At 39.0% G+C, this 24,247-nt stretch overlaps 1 protein-coding gene across 1 annotated transcript in view; it reads right to left on the reverse strand.

The window, feature by feature from the left end:
• The window catches only part of GMDS (GDP-mannose 4,6-dehydratase), a 594,697-nt gene that overhangs the window by 107,111 nt on the left and 463,339 nt on the right, over nucleotides 1–24,247 (reverse strand). The window contains exon 8 of the mRNA XM_080918622.1: nucleotides 6,052–6,170. Coding sequence (XP_080774748.1) covers nucleotides 6,052–6,170 — 119 coding nt within the window. The remainder of the gene's footprint in view (nucleotides 1–6,051; nucleotides 6,171–24,247) is intronic.

A 24,247-nucleotide genomic window follows, 5' to 3' on the forward strand; every position in this document is an offset into this window, starting at 1 on the left:
AAATCATACAGCATGTATTTCCTTGTGTCTTCTTTCATTTATACATAATAAAGATTTTGATTCATTGATATTGTTACATAATCAATAATTTACATTTTCTTCATTGGTAGTGTTACATTTGATTAAATATTGGGGGAGATGGCGTGCCATTAGAAATAACACAACTATGCATATTCATAACTTGCAATGTATGTTTTCAATATTCCCCAGTAAAAGTCAAGAATTTCTGCCGGCATAGTAAATATTGGTTAGATTGTAAAAGAAAACAAAACTATTTTTCAAAGTGATTGCACACTACTATTAATTTCACTATTCTCATATCTTAATTAATATGTAGCATAGTTACAGATTTTGTATTCTGGCCATTCTAACAGGAGAATGTTGGTATCATTTTGTAGTTTCCATGTACTCTGCTCACATAGTCAATTACACTGACTGTCTTTTTCTTGCATAGATATTTTTTCAAAATCTTGCTCATTTTTTAGTACACTGTCCTTTTTTTCCTCTTTTGAGACAAGGTCTTGACCTTGTTCTTTTGCCCTGGCCTTCTCAATTATGAAACTACAGCTGTGTACAACAATGTTGGCCTTGAGTTATCTTCTTACTGTTAAATTATTGGAGTCTAAAATTCAGATTTAATAATTTCATTATATATGGATACACACACACACACACACACACACACACATCCCTCTGACCAGGCCTCAAGCTTTTACAGGTCATATTCAAAGAACAGAGATTTTTAAAGTCATATCATCAATTTTGTACAACTAGCATTTTCTCTTTCAGTCCTGGTCTCACACAAGGCTGGCAAGCACTGCCACTGACCTAACAGCACCAACCACTATATAAAAATGGCTCTTGCCTTTTCCAGCATAGGAAATCTTTACCTTTATCCCATATTGACATTATGTCCAACAAGAACATGTACACAACACAAATGGCATAAAAAGTAATAAATTAAACCATAAAAATGTAAAGTATTTATTATTTGGAAAGGTACCATAACAAAAGTGGAGCAGTAACACACAGATTAGGATACTATCCATATCAAACAAGAATTCATGTTTAACTTGAACTGGAGAGAAGGCTCAATGGTTACAAAGCACCTGAGTCGTGTTTCTAGCACCCATATCTGGAAGCTCACAACTGCTTGTAATTCCAGCTCCAGGAGATCCACTGGCCTTTCCTGGACTCTGAGTGCATCTGCAGTCATAGACATAACTTGTACACAAACACATAATTAATAAGTAAAAAAAAAACAAACTTAAAAATTCATCAAATTAGTAACAAAACAATATAAAAGTCTACCAAAATAATAAACCTGTTTTTAAAACTATACTTTCATCTAGATTGTTTTTAGTTTTGTGTCTTAACATTCAGCCCTATGATCCATTTTGTATGGTATGAAACATCATTAGAACACGGCAGAGCTCTACCCCCTCCCACCATTACTGCAGTGCTGAAGCACCATCTGTTGAAAAGACAATCTTCTTCTAATTAAACCATGTTGACATGTTTGTAGGAATTCAGCTGGGCACATAAACATGGATCTACTTATGCATTTTTTTGTATTCTATTGGTCTGTGAGTGTAGCTTCATGAAAGCATCATACAGTTTAAGTTTTAAAGAAATTTTAAAATATAGCAGTAAGTGTTTTGCAGTTTTGTTCTAAAACAATTCTGGATCCTCTGCGTTTCTACTAGATAGGAAAGAAACACTAGATTGTTGTTAGAGTATTTTCTGCTGATTAGGATCATTGAGTTTGATCTTCCCTTTCATGATCTCTAAATTCTTCTTCTCCTTCTCATCCACCACTTAGCAAACCACAACAAGAACCAACCAACAACCCACCCTGCCTCTCATGGCCCTAACATTTATATATTCTCTTGAAAGTCCCCCAGAATTCTGAAAGTCACACAACCACAGAAACTATCTGCAGCTGGCAAAATCATACCCTTGCTAGAGCACAAGGCAAATCATAGTCAGCTTCTGTGGAAAATCTGAAGCAGCCCTATATCCCACACTTGGGATTAAAGTGATTTATTTCCAAATATACTGAATTCATTGTAGTCTAGTGTCAAGATTTTACCATTTCCTTCAATGATTGCTAGGCTTCATAATGCCCAAATGCTGTTATTTGTATTCTATTAGATCCCTGGAAAACCTCCATTGAAACTTTGTTTGTCTGACTCTACTAGAATAGCATTTCCTGTTGAATTTATCTTCTTTTTGAAACATAGGCATCTGAAATCTTGATTGCACTCAGTTATCCTCAGGATGGTTCATCACAGATGTCTGAATCTAGTGTTGGGTAAATTTGAAGACACAGTCAGACCTCTGTGCAGATCTATGAGGCTTTAAAAAAAAAATCCCATCTTTCTAAAGCTCTGCACCACAAAGTCTAGGTCCTTCAGACTCTTAGGGAAGTTTTTATCTTGGGGGGAACATTTCTAAACTCAGGATTCACTATGGCTCCAGGAAGGGGCTCAGGAAAATTCACAACTCAACTCTAATATATTCTACTAGGGGCATTAGTCTTGTATTGTCTATGTCTAATACTAAAATAACTGTTTCGTGTATTTTATCCAGTTTACCTGTTGAGTTAAAAGGTTAAGTATAGTCAGGCATTGGGGTGCATGCATGCTTTTACTTTCAGTGCACTGGGAGGCAGAGGTAGAGAGGGGCAGGGGCAGAGGCAGGTGAGTTCAAGGTTAACCTAGTCTACATAGAGAGTTCTAGGAGAGTCAGGGTTCTGTTGAGAGACCTTGTCTCAAAAACAAACCATAAAAAAATAAAAATAAAAGCTATAGTCTCATTTCCTATATTTAAACATAGCCAAATATCATAATTCTTTCATATGTTTTAAAAAAATCTTGGAAAAATAGTTAGTCTGAACTTTAAAAAGTTAAATGTATTACCACATCACACACAAACTCTATACCCAAAAATAACACACAAAAGAACTGAGGGCAGGACCAACACAGGCATTTGTGAATTAATATTTACATTAATATTGTTGACCATAGCTTACAAGGTAAAAAGATATCAGGGGTCCAGAAACAGAGAAATGGATAACTAAATATGACCTATGGCAACAATAGATTAGTATTCAGTCATTTTGTCTTTAAAAAAATCTTGCTAGATATGTAGCTCAGAATGGTTTGCACTCCTAGTATTCCTGGTGTCTCCCTGAGGTGAGGGTTACAGGCTTACACTACTACATCTAGCTATTTATCAGTCCTTAAAAAAGAAACAGACAGAGAATGAAATGCTACCACCTAGGTGAATTTTCAAAGCATTATGGTAAGTGTAAAGATAAACACAAAGACGGATGTGAAGGACACACTACCTGAAGCAATCTACAACCAGCAAATTCACAGAGAAGGACAGTACAGTAGAAATTATCAGGTATCAGGAGGAAGGAGAATGGAAAGGAATTATTGTTTTTATTGTTTAGTGTGATGGAAAAGTTTGAAAAACAGTACTTACTGGCAGAAACCAGATAGTTATGTTTCCTCAGGGACTATGTTATAGTCATACAGATACAGCTGAGCATGCTTGCAGCTAACCATCGGACTGAACTCGGGGACCCCAAGGAGGGTGCTAAAGAAAAGACCTAAGGAGCTGAAAGGGGTTGCAGCCTTATGGGAAAAACATTATCAACCAACCAAACCCTCCAAAACTCCCATGGACTAAAATACCAACCTTTGTGCACACTTTGAGAGACCTATTGATCCAGTTGCCTATGTAGCTGAAGACAGCAGTGTCTGGCATTAATGTGAGAAGAGGCTTTTGGTCCAGGGAGGGCATGTTTTCCCAATGTAGGGGAATTCCAAGGAAATGGGGTGGAGAGGGTGTTTAGGAGGGAGTGTACTTTTGTGAAGGCAAATGAAGGGGGTGAGGGATGGGATAACATTTCAAATGTAAATACAGAGTATCTAATAAAAAAATCTGTGCAAAAAAAAGAAAGAAAAAAAAACAAACAGAAAACAAACAAAAAACAAAACAAAACAAACCAAAAAAACCAAAAAAAAAAAAACCAAAAAAAAAAAAAAAAAAAAACCCCAAAAAAAACCCACCAATAGCTTATGCCCCAAGATCAAGATTCTACAAATGGGACCTCATGAAATTACAAAGTTTCCATAAGGTTAAGGACACTGTCAAGAGGATAAAACGGCATCCAACAGATTGGGAAAGGATCTTTACCAATCCCACATCTGATAGAGGGCTAATATCTAAGATATACAAAGAACTCAAACAGTTATAGAGAATCAAATAATCCCATTTAAAATGGGGTACAGAGATAAAAACAGAATTCTCAACTGAGCAATGCAAAATGGCTGCGAAGCACCTAAAGAAGTGTTCAACATCCTTAGTCATCATGGAAATTCAAATCAAAACAACGCTGACATTCCACCTTATACCAGTCAGAATGGCTAAGATCAAAACTCAGGTGACAGCAGATGCTTGTGAGGATGTGGAGAAAGAAGAACACTCCTCTATTGTTGGTGGGGCTGTAAGCTGGTACAACCACTCTGGAAATCAGTCTGGTGGTTCCTCGAAAATTGGACATAGTTCTACCTGAAGTCCCAGCTATTCCACTCCTGGGCATATACCCAAAAGATGCTCCAATATATAACAAGGACACATACTCGACCATGTTCATAGCAGCCTGATTTATAACAGCCAGAAGTTGAAAAGAACCCATATGTCCTACAATAGAGGATACAAAAATTGTGGTACATTTACACAATGGAGGACTACTTAGCTATTAGAAACAATGACTTTATGAAATTCCTAGTCAAATGGATGAAACTAGAAGCAATCATCCTGAGTTAGGTAACATGGTCACAAAAGAACACACATGGTACGAACTCACTGATAAGCAGATATTAGCCCCAAAAGCTCAGAATACTCAAGAAAAAATTCACAGATCTTATGAAGCTCAAAAAGAAGGAAGGCCATAATGTGTATGTCTCAGTCCTTCTTAGAAGAAAGAACAAAATACTCATGGGAGGAAATATAGGGTCAAAGAGAGGAGCAGGGATTGAAGAAAAGATCATTCAGAGACTGCCTCACCTGGGGATCCACCCCATATGCAGCCACCAAACCCAAGCACTATTGCTGATGCTAGAAAGTGCTTACTGGTAGGAGCCAGATAGCTATGTCTCCTCAAGGAGTATGTTAGCGTCATACAGATACAGCTGCAGATACTTGCAGCTAACCATCAGACTGAACATGGGCACCCAAATTAAAGAGCTAGAAAAAGGTTTGGAGGAGCTGAAAGGGTTTGCAATCCCATGGGAGGAACAACAATATGAACCAACCACCCCCACCCTAGAACTTCCAGGGACTAAAACACCAATCAATGAGCACACATGGAGACACCCATGGCTCCAGTTGCATATGTAGCAGAGGATAGCATTGTTTGGCATCAATGGGAAAAGAGGCCTTTAGTCCAGTGAAGGCTCCTTTTCCCAGTGTAGGGGAATTCCAAGGCACTGAGGTGGAGAGGGTGGTTGGGGAGGGACCACCCTCATGGAAGTAAGGGGAGGGGGAGAGGGATGAGAGTGGAGGTGAAAGGGGATAGCATTTGAAATGTAAATACAGAGGATATCCAATAAAAATTAATTAAAATGGATATAATTAGCTGTAGTAAAGTCATTATACAACCCATAGTCTATGAGAAAGAAGTAAAGTCATGTGAGAGTTACATTTAGTGATCACTGTGGGAATGTAACATTATCAAAACACATAATTGAATATAGTAGTATATAGTTTGAAAATGAGTATTAACTTAATGCAGTATTCTAACTACTCTAATTTTCTTAGCATAAATTTTAAATTGAGTAAATCTTGAGAAGACTGGGTTTAGAAGCCAATAAATATTTGAGACACTAACTGGAGTTGGATGTGAGACTCATCAAGAACCTCTTGCATTGCCTTATAAGAGACTGAGGGAGGAAGATTGGAAACACAATCGAGTAGAGGAGCATGAACAATACATACGTGAAGAGGAAGCAGTAACACACCAGGAGCTATACTTACACAATGGTTTTTCCGATGTGCATGAATGATTTTTCAACAAATTCACGGACACTGTGAACTTCCCCCGTAGCGATGACAAAGTCCTCTGGCTCATCATTCTGCAGCATCAGCCACATAGCCTTAGAGAGAAAGAAGTAAAGTCATGTGAGAGTTACCCTTAGTGATTACTGTGGGACTGTAGCATTAATCAAAGCACATTAACTGAATAGGGAAGTATATAGTTTGAAAATGAGTATTAACTTAATACAGTATTCTAATTACTCAAGATGGTTCTTATAATTTGATATACATTAGAAAAACTTGAGAAGTATCTTGATGTGAACCCTTGGCCTTAGTCACAGAGTCTAGGGATTTTTTTTTTTTTTTTTTTAGCAGATTAGGAGATTCTTACCCAACAGGTTAAGAGGAAATGTTGATCAATAGCCAGTGAATAACCTTTGTATAGAATATTATGCAAGAATAATCACAGAATGTTTAATTGTTCTTCATGTTACAGATGGCAGGCAATAAAAAAAAGTCCTTCAAACAGATTAAGTCCTTAAAAGTAAAACTCCACTTTTTAACATTGAAGTTGAAAACTACATAGTAAAAAAGAAACAAAAATAACAGAGAAACAGTCACATAAAGAACTACTAGCATTTTAACAAGTTGTCAACATCAGAGTTCAACCTTCATACTGTGACAGGAATGGACAAGTCAAGAGAAGAGCAGAGAAGAACGTTTTGGAATGGGCAATAAAGCATTCATACATGACCACAGGCCTGGGGTTCTTCTTAGACTCTGCTTGATTATGTTCCTCTTATCCTGGAATATATGCTTTCTCCTAGTTTGTCTCAGAAAGATGACCTCTGCTCTCATGGTCTGGACCAGAGTCTGGTGTCTAGATGCTGAAATGGGTGAGATCTTGATGCCTCATTGGGCTCCCCGAGAACCAACTACACAAAGCACTGGTGGACTATCTAGGTCCAAGCTGTCCGTTAGTACCTATCCCAACTAAGGCAACCCTTTACCTCTCTTGACTGAGTGAAAACCCTCAGCATGCCAAGGCACAGACATGAATACATATGAATGTGAGCACACACACACAGACACATAAAAGACAGAGGCAGACAAACATACATGCACACTTTGGCTTTTGTCAAATTATTTCTAGAGTTTTAGGAAAATTTTTATTTCTAACTAGAATTTCTTTTAGAATATTTGTATGAGGAATTAGATGTTAACAGAATATATACAACCGAGTGTGTTTGACTCAGATTTCGATTCTAAAAATAACATTTTTGATAGACATTTCAGGACCACTCTATTTTTTTCTTCAAATATCCTGTGGGGTATTTTTTTTTCCATGTGGAAGGAAACAGAAGCTTAGTAGAAATGAAAGTGTGGTTTCTGGTCACTGTAGGTCTGTCTACACGAGGCAAGACCAGGTTGTACTTGTATATTCCTGGCAGTAATGGAGATCAGTAGGAGCCTTTTGCTTGCATAAGAGCGAGAGCCAAGAATCTGCTCTTTCCTTTCCATCAGACTATCTGCGACCTTCGACCTATCAATTTCTAGGCATTTCCTCTACAGCTCATACTGTGCCAGACTCCAGTCTGGGAATGGGAGGGAAAGGATATACAATTCCAGATCTATTTGTTATTGCTAAAGAGTTTACTGGTTTTAACAGAGGGAAAGGACTTTGTTTAAATTTTCCACAGAGCATAATTAATGATTATTGACTGGTAAATGAAGAACAGGTGACACTCTGGATTAGAAGATAAACGATTCTGTGTTCTGGTGTGATAATGGGTTAGTAATTTGCCACAAAGCATCCCCTCCTAATGCCAGATCATGTCCAGGAAACAAAGGCTCCAGTGTGAGGAGGACATAGCCTCACCTCCGTGTTCAGCTGCACACATTGATCTGCTCCATTTGTTTTCTGATGGATGGCACAACTAATGCAAGAGTTCACACATTCTCACCTTCCTGTCCACATGTGGGACCACACGACCCATGACAGGATAGGCCACGGGCTGTGAGCAAATTGCCACATAGCTTTGGCTTCCGAAGGCAGAAGCAGTCTTAAGGTTATATGCTTTAGATGTCAGTGTTCTCTTCTGTCTCTCAAGAACCAGAGAGGGAAAGTGGGAATCATCCTGTATTCTTTTGGTGCCCTTTGAGGATATGACTGACTTAACCCCTAGTCTTGACCTGATTACCAGCCCAAACACAGACAGATAGACAGACAGACACAAACACACACAGAGAAACAGACAGCAGACATTCACAGAGAGAGGAGGGGAGGTGGGAGGGAGGGAGGGAAGAAGGGGGTAGGGAGAGAGGTGAGGGGGGAGGGGGAGAGGGAGAGAGAATCTCCTGATTTTTCATCTGTCCCACAGGGAGGAAAACAAATCACTGAGGGATATACCAGAGAAAGATTCTTCTCCATGAAAATGTCCTTCGTTGGGAAGAGAATAAATCAGTTTTCAATTCATACCTTAAATTTATTTTTCATTAAAGGCTTGTGAGGTTAAGGGAAATCTGAAGTTTGACAGCCAAGTTAAGATATGTGCAGACATTATATTTGTAATAAGCTGATAACTATATAGCTAACTTATATGTTCTAAAAATCTAATTTAGTGTAATAAAAACTTTACATTTTAAAGTTTCAAACAAAATTACCCACTCATAGCCTTCTGTTCATTTCTCTAAATAAACATGGATACAAGAGGCCCAGGAGGCCTTGGTGAGAGGTCAGCCTTCCTTGCTCAGTAAGTCACCAGCTCTAGTGGCTGTTCACAGTGGCCCAGTGAAGGAGAACACCCTAAGTACATCACACAGACGGCTGACTACACTGATTCCATGCATGCCTTTTGGGGTATGATGTGTGTTTGTCTTAAAAATCTGGATTCTACAATTGCTTCCACTCTGCCATTAATCTCCAGTTCAGTGTCCAGGCCATGAACACTTATTAACTGAGTTGGTACCCATGAATAACAGGATTGGTTAATCAAGGTGATGTTTAACTATATGAAGCTATTTGACTACAGTTCGTTTTTTCTTTTTAAAGTTTGATATTTTTCTGTTTATGTGCTATTTTTATTTATTAGATGTGTGTAAGTGCTAATTGTCATAAGAATGTGTACAGAGGAGAAAATTTAGGAATTAATTCTAATAGAGATAACTGAAGCTGAAGGTACAGCTCAGTGTAAAGCATTTGCACACCACATACAAGACCATGGACTTAATCTTCAGTAAGAAAAAAAGAAATCAAATCAAACCAGCTGACTAACCTACCAACCAACTAAACAAAAATCTATAATAAGATAATGATTTTTTAAAAAATGCATTTTAGGAAGGACAGTGGTGGTTTACACCTTTAATCCCAGCACTTGGAAGGCAGAGGCAGGTAAATCTCTGACTAGCCAGCCTGGTCTACAGAGGGAGTTCCAGGACAACCAGGGCTATACAAAGAAACTCTGTCTTGATCAACTCCCCCCAAAATAAAACAAAACAAAACAACAACAAATCCCCAAAACCCACAAAAACAAACAAAAACAATAAAAAAGGAAAAAAAAAAGAAAAGGGATACATTTGAACAAATAAACAATAAAGTTTGAAGCACAGGATGCTACATGGAACCCCACTCATGTACACTTTATAGTTAGACTTTACTTCATGGAAGCTTTTATTCTTTGATGAGAGCCTCGTAGTCACAGTTTGGGTTGGCACCTCAATGGATGTAAGACAGGCCAAGCCTTAGGCTCTGTGTAACTCACATTAGATGTTAGGTGAGTTTCAGGATTCACCCAGGAGGATCCCTCTACTACAGCTTATTTGTTTTTGTATAAAGATAGGCACTCATGAAGCTCAGGCTGCCCCAAACACATTATGTAGCTGAAGATAACCATAAACTCTTTATTCTTCTTACCTCTACTTCCTAAGTTCTGGAATTATAGGTATGTGCCATTATGCCTAGCACTTTGACATTTCAGGAAATATAAATCCAATAACCCAATTAAGACAAATAGAAACCATGTTAACAAAAGGAAGTAGCATTTAAAAAAAGCCTAGCATGATGCCTCTCTCAATTTATTAATGGGCAAAACCAGTGGCATAAGACAAATTCCACTGAGAAAAGGTTCTTTAGATAGTTTAAAGATACAGTTACTGATCAAAAAAGAACTAATAGATAAGAAATTATTAAGATCAACAATTAATATGTGAGACCTTATGAAATTAAAAAAACTTTTATAAGGCAAAGAACAATGTCATTTGGACAAAGCAGCAGTGTACAGAATAGGAAAAGAATTTTACCAACTCCACATGTGATAGAAGACTGATATCTAAAATACTGTTATATTACAGCTGATTTACCTTTTCTTAACACAGCTTTTGTTGTTCTTTGTTTTAGAATGTTTCAAGGAAAGAATACTGAATTCAAATAATTTAGTCACTTAAACACACTATTTCTTTTCTTTTTTCTTTTTATTTTTTTACTTAAGCAGTCTTTAATGAAAGCCGTGCAAGAGATGTCTCTACTCCTGTACCTTCTCTATCGTTTCTTCCCTGTGTTTGCCCTCCTCCTGTCCTACTTGTCGGGACTTGGCTTTCCTTCCTCTCCAGGATTTTCTTGTGGTCCGTGTCCAGCTTTAACCTGTGATACCCACCTTGCTGGGGTGGATGCCCACATGGACAGTTGTACCAATGGGCTTCTCTCTCTGGACTCATTTAGTGTAGATGATGTATATTTTTCCTGTACACTTGGACCACTTTGCCAATCTCCTGGGCTTTATGAAGTTCGAACAACCTGAACTTCATCATCCTTTCGAATGGGCATAGACTGAATATTATACTTCTGTCTCAGTTCTTTGGAAAGAGGGGAAGACATGATCTTCCTCTGAATGTGAGAGGGTACTTTAAAATGCTGTCAGAAGTCTTGAAGGGACTGAACTTCATTTTGGCAGCTTCGATCCAGTGATGGCCACAAAAGGAAAGAGATCTACACACCGGTCTAAAAATGATACTTCTTTCTCCATATTCATTTTTAAAGTATAACGTCTTAAAAGATTAAGACAATATAACAAGCAGTGTTCAATGTCAAATACTGTGAATGAGTGTGTAATGAATTATCCTTTGTTATTTCAAAGCAGGCATAGTGGCTCACACTTGAAATTCTAATATTTGAAAAGTAGAGACAGAAGGATCAGGAATTCAGGATACTTCTCAACTACATAGTTGTAAATAAAATAAATATAAATAATACTATACTATGATATAAATACATATTATATATATATATATATATATATGTATATATATATATATATATATATATTATATACTACAAATAAAAGATAGTCCTTCCAGAAGCCATAGGTTGGCAAATAAAAAGATCAGTATTAGATGTGGGATACCCCTCTTGGAGTTTCTGGTTAGGGGTATCCAGAAGACCCCCCAAAAATATAGATTATTCCCACTGCTCTTAGTTGCCCACTGGAAGTTGATAGCAAAAGTCTATTGTTCAGGACAACAAATACTCAGGTCTATTGAGATCAGGAAGCTTTCTCCCTGCTGTCTAGCTTTCATGGTCCCAGAAGGTGCTGTGTAGGCTACTGGGGCAGAGTGAGGGGGTAATCAACAGTCCCACTGAGCTGTAAACCCTGTAAACTACAATAATGACTGGCTGTAGCAAGATAAGTATAAAATTGGAACAAATGATATGAGGGCTACCAGTCACATTTCGATTTAATTTGATGCCTGTTCCACAGGAGAAATATGGCTGACACTGTAAATATAGCCAAGAATCCATGCTTGTGGAGCTCACAGGCCCTATGGTGTGAGCCTACTAATGCTATTTTGCCAAATGGAGATAGATTTGTAAGTTCATATCTCTGTGTTTATAAATCATCACAGCTTTCATACCTCATCAGAGAAGTTTCTTTGTTCAATGGACATTGGGTAGTGGAGAAATTCCCAATGGATCAAAGTGCAGGGCATAAATGTCAGTGGAATATTCAGCCACAAATGAGATATCCATATTATCAAGGAAAGTAGGGTGGAGAAGAGCCAGAGGTTAGGGAGAACTCACAGCAGATATGGTTGCCTGCACGAGACCAAGCTGGTCAACATGCCAGCATGGAGTGGGGAAGGCTCATCTACCCCCGTCCCAAACTAAGATGTTACTAGCAATGGATGGCCTCTGGAGAAAGGTTTTCTTTAAGAGTGTGGCTCTTGATAGTTCTACCATGTTCCTGTGTATAATTTCCAGTGGAATTAAAATTTTATTTAAAATAATTTGGTTTACTGTCAATAGACAACTTTTAATATAAAGATAACTGAGATAATACTTAACACATGTGTAGTTGAATCTGGGAATAATTTCCAAGGTGCGAATAATTTATAATTAAAACTTTCAGGTTTAAAAAAGTGATATGTAAAAGAACCTGAGTGAAAAATAAACATGAAAATAAATGTTAAACTGTTCAATTGTGGTTGCATTAAACCATTACAAGACATAGTGACTTCTCTTTTGCTGTTGTTGTTTGGTTGGTTGGTTTACCAGAACTTCTGGAGGGCTCAGCGAACACAGCTCATCTTGCTTCCTGGTGATATTGGGTAGGCCTTTACAAGGCTCATCCTGGAAGCCACTATCACTTTCTATGCAAGCTTTTGGTTACACTCAGTCAGTTCACAATCAAATATAAGGGAAAACAGGGTTTCCCTTCTTATGGATATAAAGTCATACTGCAAAAATGATGTGCAGGATGTATGGGGCTATTACATCTATTTCTAGAAAAACCTACCACAAAAGAACATTGTGTGTGGGCTGTAATGCTGGATGAATGTTTAGGTATTGCAGCAAAATCCTAAAGCTGTTTAGGATTTTGTTTGAGGCAGAGTCTTAAGATAGCTCAGAATTCTTCATGTAGCCCAAGATGTCCTGGTACTGGAGAGTCCTGACCTGGTTCCTGGTGACGTCACAGGAATGAATTGTCCCTCCTGCCTCTACACTTTCAGTTTCAATGCAAAGTTCAAAATATAACTTTAGCTGTCCAGTCATCAGGAAAATGCAAATCAAAACAACCCTGAGATTTCACCTCACAACAGTCAGAATGGCTAAGATCAGAAAACCAGGTGAGAACAGATGCTGGTGGGGATGTAGATTAAGAGGAACTCTCCTCCATTGTTGATGGGATTGTAAGCTGGTACAACCACTCTGGAAATCAGACTGGTGGTTCCTCAGAAAACTGGACACAGTACTACCTGAAGGCCCAGCTATACCACTCCTGGGCATATACCCCAAAAAATGCTTCAACATGTTTTAAGAACACATGCTCCACTGTTTTCATAGCAGCCTTGTTTATAATAGCCAGAAACTGAAAAGAACCCATATGTCCTTTAAAAAAGGAACAGATACAAAAATTGTGGTACATTTACACAATGGAGGACTACTCAGCTATTAGAAACAATGATTTTATGAAATTCCTAGTCAAATGGATGGAACTAGAAGCTACTATCCTGAGTAAGGTAACATGGTCACAAAAGAACACACATGTACTACGCACTTACTGATAAGCAGATACTAGCTCCAAAAGCTCAGAATACTCAAGAATAAATTCACAGATCTTATGAAACTCAAAAAGAAGAAAGGCCAGAAGGTGCATGCCTCAGTCCTTAGAAGGGAGAATAAAGTGCTCAGGGGCACGTGGAGGAGCGGGGAAGGTTACAGGACCAAATAAAGGAGCAGGAATTGAAGAAAATATCATTCAGAGACTGCCTCACCTGGGGATCCACCCCATATGCAGCCACCAAACCCAAGCACTATTGCTGATGCCAAGAAGTGCTTACTGGCAGGAGCCAGATATAGATGTCTTTAGAGGCTCTGCCAGAGTCATACAGATACAGTTGAGGATGCTTGCAGCTAACCATCGGACTAAACATGGGGACCCCAGTGAAGGAACTAGAGAAAGGACTGAAGCCCTATGGGAAGAACAACATTATCAACCAACCAAATCCTCTAGAACTCCCAGGGACTAAAACACCAACCATCGAGCACACATGGAGACACCCATGGCTCCAGTTGCATATGTAGCAAAGGATAGCTTTGTCTGGCATCAATGGGAGAAGAGGCCTTTGGTCCAGTGAATTCGAGTTTTCCTGGTGTAGGGGAGTGCCAAGGTGCTGAAGAAGAGAGGTGGTTGGCAGAGGGCGCACCTTCATGAAAACAAGTGGAGGGAGAGGGGTGATGGGAGTAGAGGGAAAGGGGATAACATTTAAAATGTAAATACAGAGAATATCCAATAAAAATACTTAAAAAACAAAAGGAAAAAGAATTTAAAGACTGGAACCTGGGATGTAGAAGCTCACTTTCAGGTCGCTATAATTTAACAAGTGTTTTAACTTGGCCCTAACATCACTACTGTCACAGTGATCTTCCCAGAAGCAGTTGTTTCCTGGAACACACCCAGCCACCTACGTCAGCCAGGTGTTTGCAATTACCTGCTCCCACTCAAAATCTCAGGGAAGCCATTCTAGAATTAGTGTCTGGCTCAGGCGGGATGATATAGAAGCCCTAAGAATGACTGAGGAACTTTCTTTACACTTACAAGCACGTGATGGACTACCTCCCTACTCTTAGCTCCTAGCTGTGCTATGTAAATGTCTTCTAATCCATTTGCCTTTCAATGGCTATCCTCATCACCTCTGTCCAAGCCCCCTGAATCTGACCTTGATATTATACCTTCCGGGTTGATTCTACATTGCTTTTCATAGGTCCTTGTATTGCCATAGGCCTTTCCTTTCCAGTAAACAAACAAATAACAACAACAAAACCCCAAAAAACTATTCCAGGCACTAATACACAGGGAAGATCGTCTTAACCATAAAGAGGTTAAATTTTTCTCTCTGCCACAATAGAAAGGTAAGAGAAGCTAGTTTTAATTGGCTCAAAATATTACTTTATTCTGATATAAACATTATACAGATATCTCAATCTTTGTATTTATAGCATAGCCCAAATCAGAAAATCTCAGTAGCCACATGAGGGCATGTCATGCTGGGCAATGTAAGCCAACAGCAGGCTTCGGATGAAGGAAAGATGTTAGCCTCCTATATGACACACTACCCTAATCCTGATTTTATCCTGTTGAGCGACTGCAGCGCTTTATGGAGAAAGAGCACATTTGGAGAAATAATCTCACTTTTCCTTCATCTTCATTGACTGTGTCCACTCCCCGACTTCTGCAACCATTTTCTCAGTCATATCAACCTAGATAAGCAAATGAATTTGAAAATAATATATCCAGGTTATCCTTTATTAGAAGTGGCGGCATCTGAGTGCCTGCCCCAATTACCCAAAAAGAGGCAAGGAGAGCATATACCCTATTTCCTACCAGAATACCTGTGACAAACACCTAAAGCACATTTATGTTATCATAAAGATGGCAGGAATTCTAAAATTTTAGCATATTTCAAAATCATCTGAAAGACTAAAACAAATTATTGGTTTTCTTTAGCCCAGGAGATTCTAAGTGAAAGGCCTGGATGGCTCCAGAGAGCATGTATATGTAACAAGTTCACAGGAATGCTGAAGTGCTTCTCTGAATATACCCAGAGCTCTACTGGGACAGGTTTGGTACCAGACCACATAGGATTTAATTCCAGTCTGTTGCTTGAAGGTAACTGATGGCAAGCTAATCTGACACTCAAAGATAATTTTTATGGGGTTGTTATAAGAATAAATTAGCTATCATCAAAAGTGCAATTATGCCCAGGACATACATAGGAAGTGCTCAAAAACTATTATTTATTATCAGGAGAAGGGTGATGACAGTGATTATGCAGCTTGGGAGAATGACTGCTCTATCCCCATGACAAAACTCTTGTACCCATAAATGGCAACAGGAAGGGCAGCCTATTGGGTGGGGTGAGTTAAAACCCCGAGTCAGTTAGTCAGAGCCATAGAATTTTATAGCTGGAAGGGCCCTCGGAGATGTTCTCATTCAATTCAACTCATTCTCAAGATGAAGCAACTGAAACCAGAGAGATTAAGTGGCTTGCCTACAGTCACACACCTACTTCAGTGCAGAGCTGGGGCCAGAGCTTTCTGCTGCTCTATGCTACAGCATTTCCTGGAGAAAATGTCATAAGGGCAGGTGAGGAATTGTTGCAGGCTGAGCCAGACAGCAGACTACACAGTTAGAACATTTATGGACTTCCTGTTAGGTGGTAGGCTCTGGAGATATTCCAGGAAGGGACAGACAGAGTAAATGCTGTGCCTGGGTTAGAGACTTTCAACATTTACATAGAAAAGGCATAAACTCTTGATGGTGTCTGAGCCAGCAGTCCTGGCTCCTTTCTTTCTATAGTACCCTCCCAATAAGGAAGACTGGCCCTACCCACCACTCTAGCTGAAGATGAATCAAAGGCAGCTGTCACTGAACCAGGTGACCTGTCACAGTACTTCCTGACCAACAAACCTCTTTGTAATGGATGGGGACCTAACAAATCTAGAACAATCATAGTTTCAAAGATGCCTGCATAAGACACAATTACCAAGCCAAGTCAACAGGGCAACGTCCACTGAGGCTACTGAAGCCTAGTCTCTACTGATTTGGATGGAATACTTGCCCAGGGGAAGAAAGCCCAGCACAAGGGGAAAACTTGTAAAATGTAGAGGAGTCAGTGGAGAGTGATCAAAGACCATTGAGCCATTGAGCAAAGTAGTTCTTACTTTCTGTGCCTGAGAACTATCTCAAGGCTCCTATGACAAATCTTTCTCTACTTTATTGAGTCAGTTTCTGTTCAGTATGCCAACCAACTCAGATGAAGACAGCCTTTAGCTTAATTTTATTTGCAAAATTTGAAAATACCCACTATAATCAGTAGATCAGCTCTGTAAATATAGGTGGTCAAACTGCTCTACCTACCTTAGTAGCTTGTGTTCCTCATGTTTCTGTTACAAGGCTTCCTAGATGCTGACTACAATGTTTTTGATCACTAGAGAAAAAAGGAAATCCACCCATATGTAAGAAAATACTGATGGTAACAATTCAGTGACCCAGGAGAAATTATCCATCATTTAACACACACACACACACACACACACACACACACACACACACACACAGTCCCTTCCTCAATAAAAGCAAATTTATGCAAACCAAATTAAAACTGAAAAACAAAAGAGCTCATTTTGTTCTTTAATATTTAAAATACAAATAAAAAGTTTGTTCTACAAATACAATTTTTAAAAGATACAGCGGGTTAGGGGAGATTCAAAAGAATTTTAGGCCAGGCTGGAGAGATGGCTCAGTGGTTAAGAGCACTGACTGCTCTGCAATTTGATGTCATCTTCTGTGTGTCTGAAGAGAGTGACAATGTACTCACATACATAAAATAAATAAATAAATAAATAAAATCTTTTAAAAAGAATTTTAAGCATATATAACTACTCAAATCTAGAACAGCGAGCCTATGATTAGCATTATAAAATATGTTCTCAAGTATTTGAAAACCTTGAGATAGTAAAAAAATATTTTAAGGAATCTATAGAGAAATCTATAATTTATTAGACCATGGAAAATTACTATATAGTTTTTGGTGACTAAAATTTCAATAGTTTGGCCAATATCAATGATTGTTTATGTTGTATTCATTATATATATATATATGTATATATATATATATATACACATATACATTAATTATATATGTAATTGAATAACAGCATGACCTAGGGGAATGTTAAAAATTGTAATCTGAGAGGACTCCTTTATGTTAATATAACAAACTCTTAACATTCACTTCGTATGAATGAACAAACAGTATTTTCTTTGTGCTTTGAACACTATTTTAGTGTTGCACTTTTTCTGCTTGTGTCAATGAGTGTTAAAATGTTGTTCCTTTAATATATGAAAGTATCCACATAGAGTTTTACTACTGATTATTGGATGTTTGATGTAAGCAAACAAAGCAGAGAAGCTCCAGTTGGGAAATCTCACTAGTAATGAAAAGCAAGAGTTTTTAACACATTCAGTTTTCTTGACAGTTTTCTCCCCTCAAGTATACAATGATTATTTACCTCACAAATGCTGGGGAGGGGTGGGCACAGAAAACTAAAACGGACAAAACTAAAATCTTTATTTTCTTAAAAATGAAACAGAAAGTCAGTAAAAGAATACAAAAACTCCAAGATGAAGCTCTAAAAAATTCTATCTTTTAGCAGCAACAGAGACACACTAGTAGTTTCTGTAAAGTTAGTCTTTCTGCATTGACACACACTTACTGCTTGCTGTTCTATTTATCTCTGTTATCAAAGGTGAAATGTTCACAATCAGGTATTGGATGTAGTTTCTAGCATTTTTGTTTCTCTTCCCTAATACTAATTATCTTGTCATTTGGTACTTACTGAAAAGACAAAATGTCTATTCTTTCACAGAGGTAGGTTCTGGCTGATGGGTTGGTTACTCACGATGAAACTGAAGGCTGTACCCAGGCTGCGGTTGGGACAGCACAGCTCACAGCTGGCTGCCACGCAGGCTGGTGAAGGCCACGCTCATATAGTGAGCAGCCAGACCAGCCTTTCAAGTCAAGTGTTGGCTTGTACACACATCAGTTAATCAGCTATGAAATCACCACCACAATGTACTTATTGATCACACAGGGCTAATGACGCAACTCTTGGCCTGGAGAGGATGTGTGCTTCATTCTCTAAGCCTCCAACCTTCAGAGAAAGAGCACTTTGAGTAGTGTTTATAACAGGCAGATACTAACTGTGATCTGAACCTTCCTGGGGAGCTGGGCGGTGGTAGACAGTCTTTCTGTGGCGGTGCATTCACACTCACTGCTCTCAAAGAATTAAATAGTATTTGTGCTACACTGCACTTCGGAGGAAAGTTTTTAAAATGCCTCAAACTGTCAGGATTCAAACTAAATTCTAGTTTAATTTCTCTATATTTTAATATTTCCTTGAGATCCTAGGGAATGCTGATCATTTTATGAATGAATGTTATCATAGAGAATTTTAAGGCAGACCACTGGCACACTTTTACTGCTCCTTCAAGTGAAGCAGCAAATATGCATGGTAATCACGCTGCACACTCTGCTGTTTCTATAAACTTCCTTCTGAGGCTGGAGAGGAAAACCAAAAGGTAGGTAAAGGTGATGAAAGGCTGCCAGACCTGCATGAGAGGCTCCACGGTAGGCCATGGGACACTCAGAGAATAAACCAGGTTGTCCCTTCCAACTGACTAGCTCCAATATTCTGTCCCCTAGAATGTATCTGCTAAGGTACAATAACAAAGAATAAACTTGGTTCTGAGTGGAGTAAAAGGATGGTGCATAAGCCGAAGAGTCAGTGAATTAAGTCTTACATATAAACTTCTAGTAAATCAATTCTTCAAAGACACAGACACAGAGCCCTAGGGTCTCCCTGAGAATAAGTAATCTGACTGCATAGTGAGAAACATTCCTTTCAGGGTAGTCCCCTTGCTATCAGGCTGGGCTGAAGACTGTGTGCACAGATATTAAGAGAATGGGGTAAGTGTGAGAACAAGCAAACTTCATTATGTAACAGCACCACGACCGATCCTTCCTTTCTATTTCTTTCACATAGATTGCCCTATGTGTAATGAACTCCAGGAGAAACAGGAATTAAAAAAAAAAAAAAAAAGAAGAAGTAGAACAGACCCCAAGTATTGTATTCCCTCCAGTACAATGAACTGGATGTTTGCTTAGGAGTACACAATGGGGACAATAAGACATCTCACTTGGCATCATGGTGGCTCCAAGATCTGTAAGGCAGTGGGAACCAGTTTTTGTCTAAAAGATACATTACTGTCTCCCATTCAGTGTTAGATTGCAACTTTGCTAGAAGTATCATGGAAAAGGGCAGGGACTGACCATTTGCTTCAAAATATGCACAGTGCCCATCACTACATGCTTAAAGAGATGAACACCAGGAGGAGATGGCGACACCTGCTGGTACTGCCCCTACAACCCTCTGCCAACTGGAGGTTCTCTAAGAGCCAACAAGAAAGGACAGGCACTCTAATCCTAATGATTCTTTCCATCTACTTCCTGGAGCACAACAGCTAGGCCTGGAGTTTATGAGTTAAAAAGATGTTGTGCTTATTTGCTTGAGAGAATCTGATTCTCAGCAATAGAAGCACTGTAGGCTGCTCAGGAAGCTTCTCTGTAATCACACATTACTTTTGTACATGATAGAAGGCACTCTTTACACCTGTAATGGAAATGCTAGGGGTGGGAGCAGGATACTGCAGGATCCCCAAGGGTCGCTGGTAGCTAACCTAGCAGAACAGTGAGCTCTAGGTTCAGGAAGAGACTCTGCCTTGGAAAGACAGTCCCTGTGCAAAGCCACCCAATGTTGACCTCTGGTCTCTACACACTTGCACTTGTATGTGCATGTATACTTAACAACCCTCAGAGGAAAAAAGAACCTAAAACTTGTAGAAGAGGTGTGAGCTGAGAGGTGTTCATTTATCCAAATGCAGTATTTTTATAAGAAAATAGATGGACATGAAAGACAGTCTCCCTATCGATGTAGGAAGAACCCGGCTACATTTGTTGTTGGATAGGCTAGTTTCTTTGGACTAGATTTTTAACTTCAACTCTGATTTTCTTACACAAGTTAAAGGGTTTTAGGTATCCCATTCAATAATATATGGAGAGCACTTTGTGATCTACTACATGTTATTGCTATTATAAATGATAATATTATTGGAGAGAATTCCTGAGTTATTATCTGAGAGATCAGTATTCCATAATGATCCTCTGGATATGATGTGATAATTCCCTGGGATATTATCAAATCAAACATAGAAACACAGTATTTTTCAGAGTGCTAATTCTTTTAAAATGCATTTTTTAACAGAATCTGGACCTTAAACATCTCATCCTTAGGAATTTATGACTCCTTTCCCAAAATGGGTAATGTAGGAACATGCTTTGAATAAAAAATCACAAAACCCTGACGCTGGCACTCTGTGTGTCTCTGTGTCTGTCTCTCTGTCTCTCTCTGTCTCTCTCTCTCTCTCTCTCTCTCTCTCTCTTTGTGTGTGTGTGTGTGTGTGTGTGTGTGATATCTCATATGTAGGTTTCTGTTGTTCAAGAAAATAAAATTATATTATACAGGGAGATAATTCTAAGGGGGTGGCTATGCTTTCTCAATGATGAGCTGTATTATTGATAAATGACTTCCTTTGTTAAAGACCATTTCTAAACAACAATGTAGATTTTAACAAAAATATTATTTCCTCCTGATTTCTCAGTGAGGAAAAAAGACCTGTCAGTAGCATCTAAACAAAAGATTTGGGCAAATCAAGTCCCTTAAAAAGTAGATAAAAAATCAAACCAAACTAAAATATGACAAACAAAACATTTCAAAACTGATCACAAGGTGCAGATTGTGCTGTATGGAAGCAGACTGCAATGTCAGCATACCAGAACCTAAAGCCGTCCTTTATTCAACATCTTTTTCCTAATCATCTTGGCCTAAGTGCTTCCAAGCTTTACTGTTTATTTTGGCAAAAGGCCTCTTAGCTCCTCTACTCTTCCTAGAGCTGGGATGGTGCTAACCAGGTTAGGTAGAATACAAGCCATTAATAGGCATCGAGAGCTGTGGTCTGAAATCCTTTCAAACAGATAAGGGGGCAACTGGGCAGCATGAATCTAAAAGAGAGCAGGGCTAAGTCTCCTAAGTGTTCTTTTGCCCTTAGCTTTGCTGAGTATAATCAGGAGGCTTGTCCCAACACATTTTGTAAGAAAAATCAAGTAAGGTTCACTCCATTGTTTAAGTTTACAGATGGAGAAACTGAGCCATGCTTAGAAGTCTGACCTTCAACAGGGTCACATAGCGACTGAGCAGGAACACAAGGCAAATTTCCTGCTTCCTTAGCCAGTTTTCCACCCCTTCTCCCTGTTGAAACGAAACAGCAGAAGCTTAGTTTTTGATAAGCAGTTCCACAAAAACACACTCTGTGCCAGATTCTCTCTGGTGCCCAAAGACACTCCCTGATGAGGGTGAGGGCTCAGTGAGCCCTTTAACTCCTTCATAACCTGGGTACAGGTCCTGGAGACAGCAGGAGAGCTAGAGCCCTTGATGGAAGCCTTTTCTAAGATTCCATACAGAGTCCCTCTTTCTTTCTGTCCCATACTCTATTACTAATGTCAAAGGCTGAGGTGTGGAAGTCTTTTGACAGGCTCCTTTGAAATAAGCCCAGTCCCCTGATGGCTGCTTGACTCCCACACCAAGCTGCATACTTTCTCTCTCACTGTGCTGAGATGTCTATGCTTTTTGAAAGTTATGTGGAAAAGGAGGTGAGTGCCTGCAGCAAAGAATGATTTTTGTCTTTTCAAAGAAATACAGGTACTTGATTTTGTGATAGTGATAATTATTGTGATGGTTCCTTCTCTTCTTTTTCCCTTTCCTTCCCACAGCCCCTTCTTTGGACAGAAAAAGACATTAGGAACTTAAGCTAATGGCTTGGTATTGCTGGAAAACATAGAACTGGTGGATTTGTTTGGGCTTTAGCTGTTTAAGGAAAGTGAGCTTCCAAGAGGTATTCTTTCCAGCTGGGGACATGTTCAGTGTCAGAATCCACACCTGTCTTGAGAGCCAAGTTTGCTAGGTCAAACAGTGAAGAAAGAATACCTTCAGAGTCACAATGGAAGGCAGCAAAGAAATGGGGTGGTATATTTATGTCTCAAACTCTACTTTCTCCTGAACAAATTGCCTTGCTTTGAAAAGTGACTTCTCACTTTTGCTCAAAACCAGACAGAGGATATAAGATAGGTCCAGCTACCAGAGGTGGATCCCTTCCTGAGATGCAATCAGCTTGACTTCCCAGAAGATTGTTCTCATTAAGGGAGTTGAATCAGCCTTGCTAGAACTTCTGGTTACATGTAGTATGTGCTGCCTTCTACCTTGCTTTAAAAAGAAAAAAAATCAACAGGGTTATATTAGAAACCAGATTGAAAACTGTAACAACTGGCTGATGGTCTGACAGCACTAAAAGGTGAGATGTAGGGCATTTCAGCAATCTGGACTTGTAGGAATTCTCTGATACGTCATTTCCTCTAAGGAATCTGACTCAAATGTAGGTGAGCGGGGACACACACCAACTTCCCATACCATCAGTTCAGTGAGCACAGGGCTTTATCCAGGTTAGTAGAGGATAAAATGAACAGTATATGAAGTATTAATTTTTAGGTATATTTATAGCATAACTGCATATTTAACAATAGCTGTTTTCCTACTTTTCTAAAATTCTTTATATAGGAAGTAAATACCCCAAATGGGAATGTGATTTTAGAACTGGAAACATTTCCCAGACTCCTGTCCCATTTTGTTAGATGCAGAAGAGAAAACATTCTCTGCATCATACATAATCATGAAGCAATTGCTCATCGATGTCTTAGTAATACAAACAAGTTCTAGTCTTGAAGAATAAAGGCGCTTAAATACTAGTTCATCTAAAGTCAGTTCAGAGTGTTTCAAAGAACAAAAGACAGCCAGGACTTAACTGGACTCTGCCCATCTTTTTAAATGTACTTCAGATAACAGTAAAAGACAGAGACAGAATGTGCCTCAGCTGGACCTCCTTGAATTCTTCTCTGAGCTGCCACTTATCCATAGTCCCGGGACTGACCTCTGAGTCAAGCCAGATGGGACTGAGAGAGACATCAAGTAAGTGCTGAAAAGGTGACTTGAGGCTCTGGCAGCTGAGTCTGGAGCTAGTTTCTTTGGAAACTCTCTGGGGGTTGCTGCTTTCCAATTTCTTAGGAATGTTTAATTCTCCTCATCCCTTCACTGCATCTCCTCTGGAGAGGTCAGGGAAGCCTGTGACATCCCCGGAGGGCACTGCCTAACTAAATTAGCATGAGATAACTTTGGACTCTCTCCCAAACATGAAAATACAAGGGAGGGAATTTCATTAAAAGCAGAAGACTAGGTGATCTGAGTTAATCCCAGCTCTAAGCTGTTGTAGCAATGCTGGTTGTTTATATTTTGACTTTCCTGTGACAGTTCACTGATTGCAATGCCATCTATGTAATATATGTAATGACCACTGGTGGCAAAACCATCAGTGTAGTAGAGGTATAAAGTGAATATGCTGGTCTTAAAATAGAGAGATGGGCTTTTTGTATGTTACTTTCTGGTGTCACAAAAGGGGAAAGTTACACAGGTAAT

Source organism: Micromys minutus, assembly GCF_963924665.1.
Source record: "Micromys minutus genome assembly, chromosome: 6".
Taxonomy (NCBI): domain Eukaryota; kingdom Metazoa; phylum Chordata; class Mammalia; order Rodentia; family Muridae; genus Micromys; species Micromys minutus.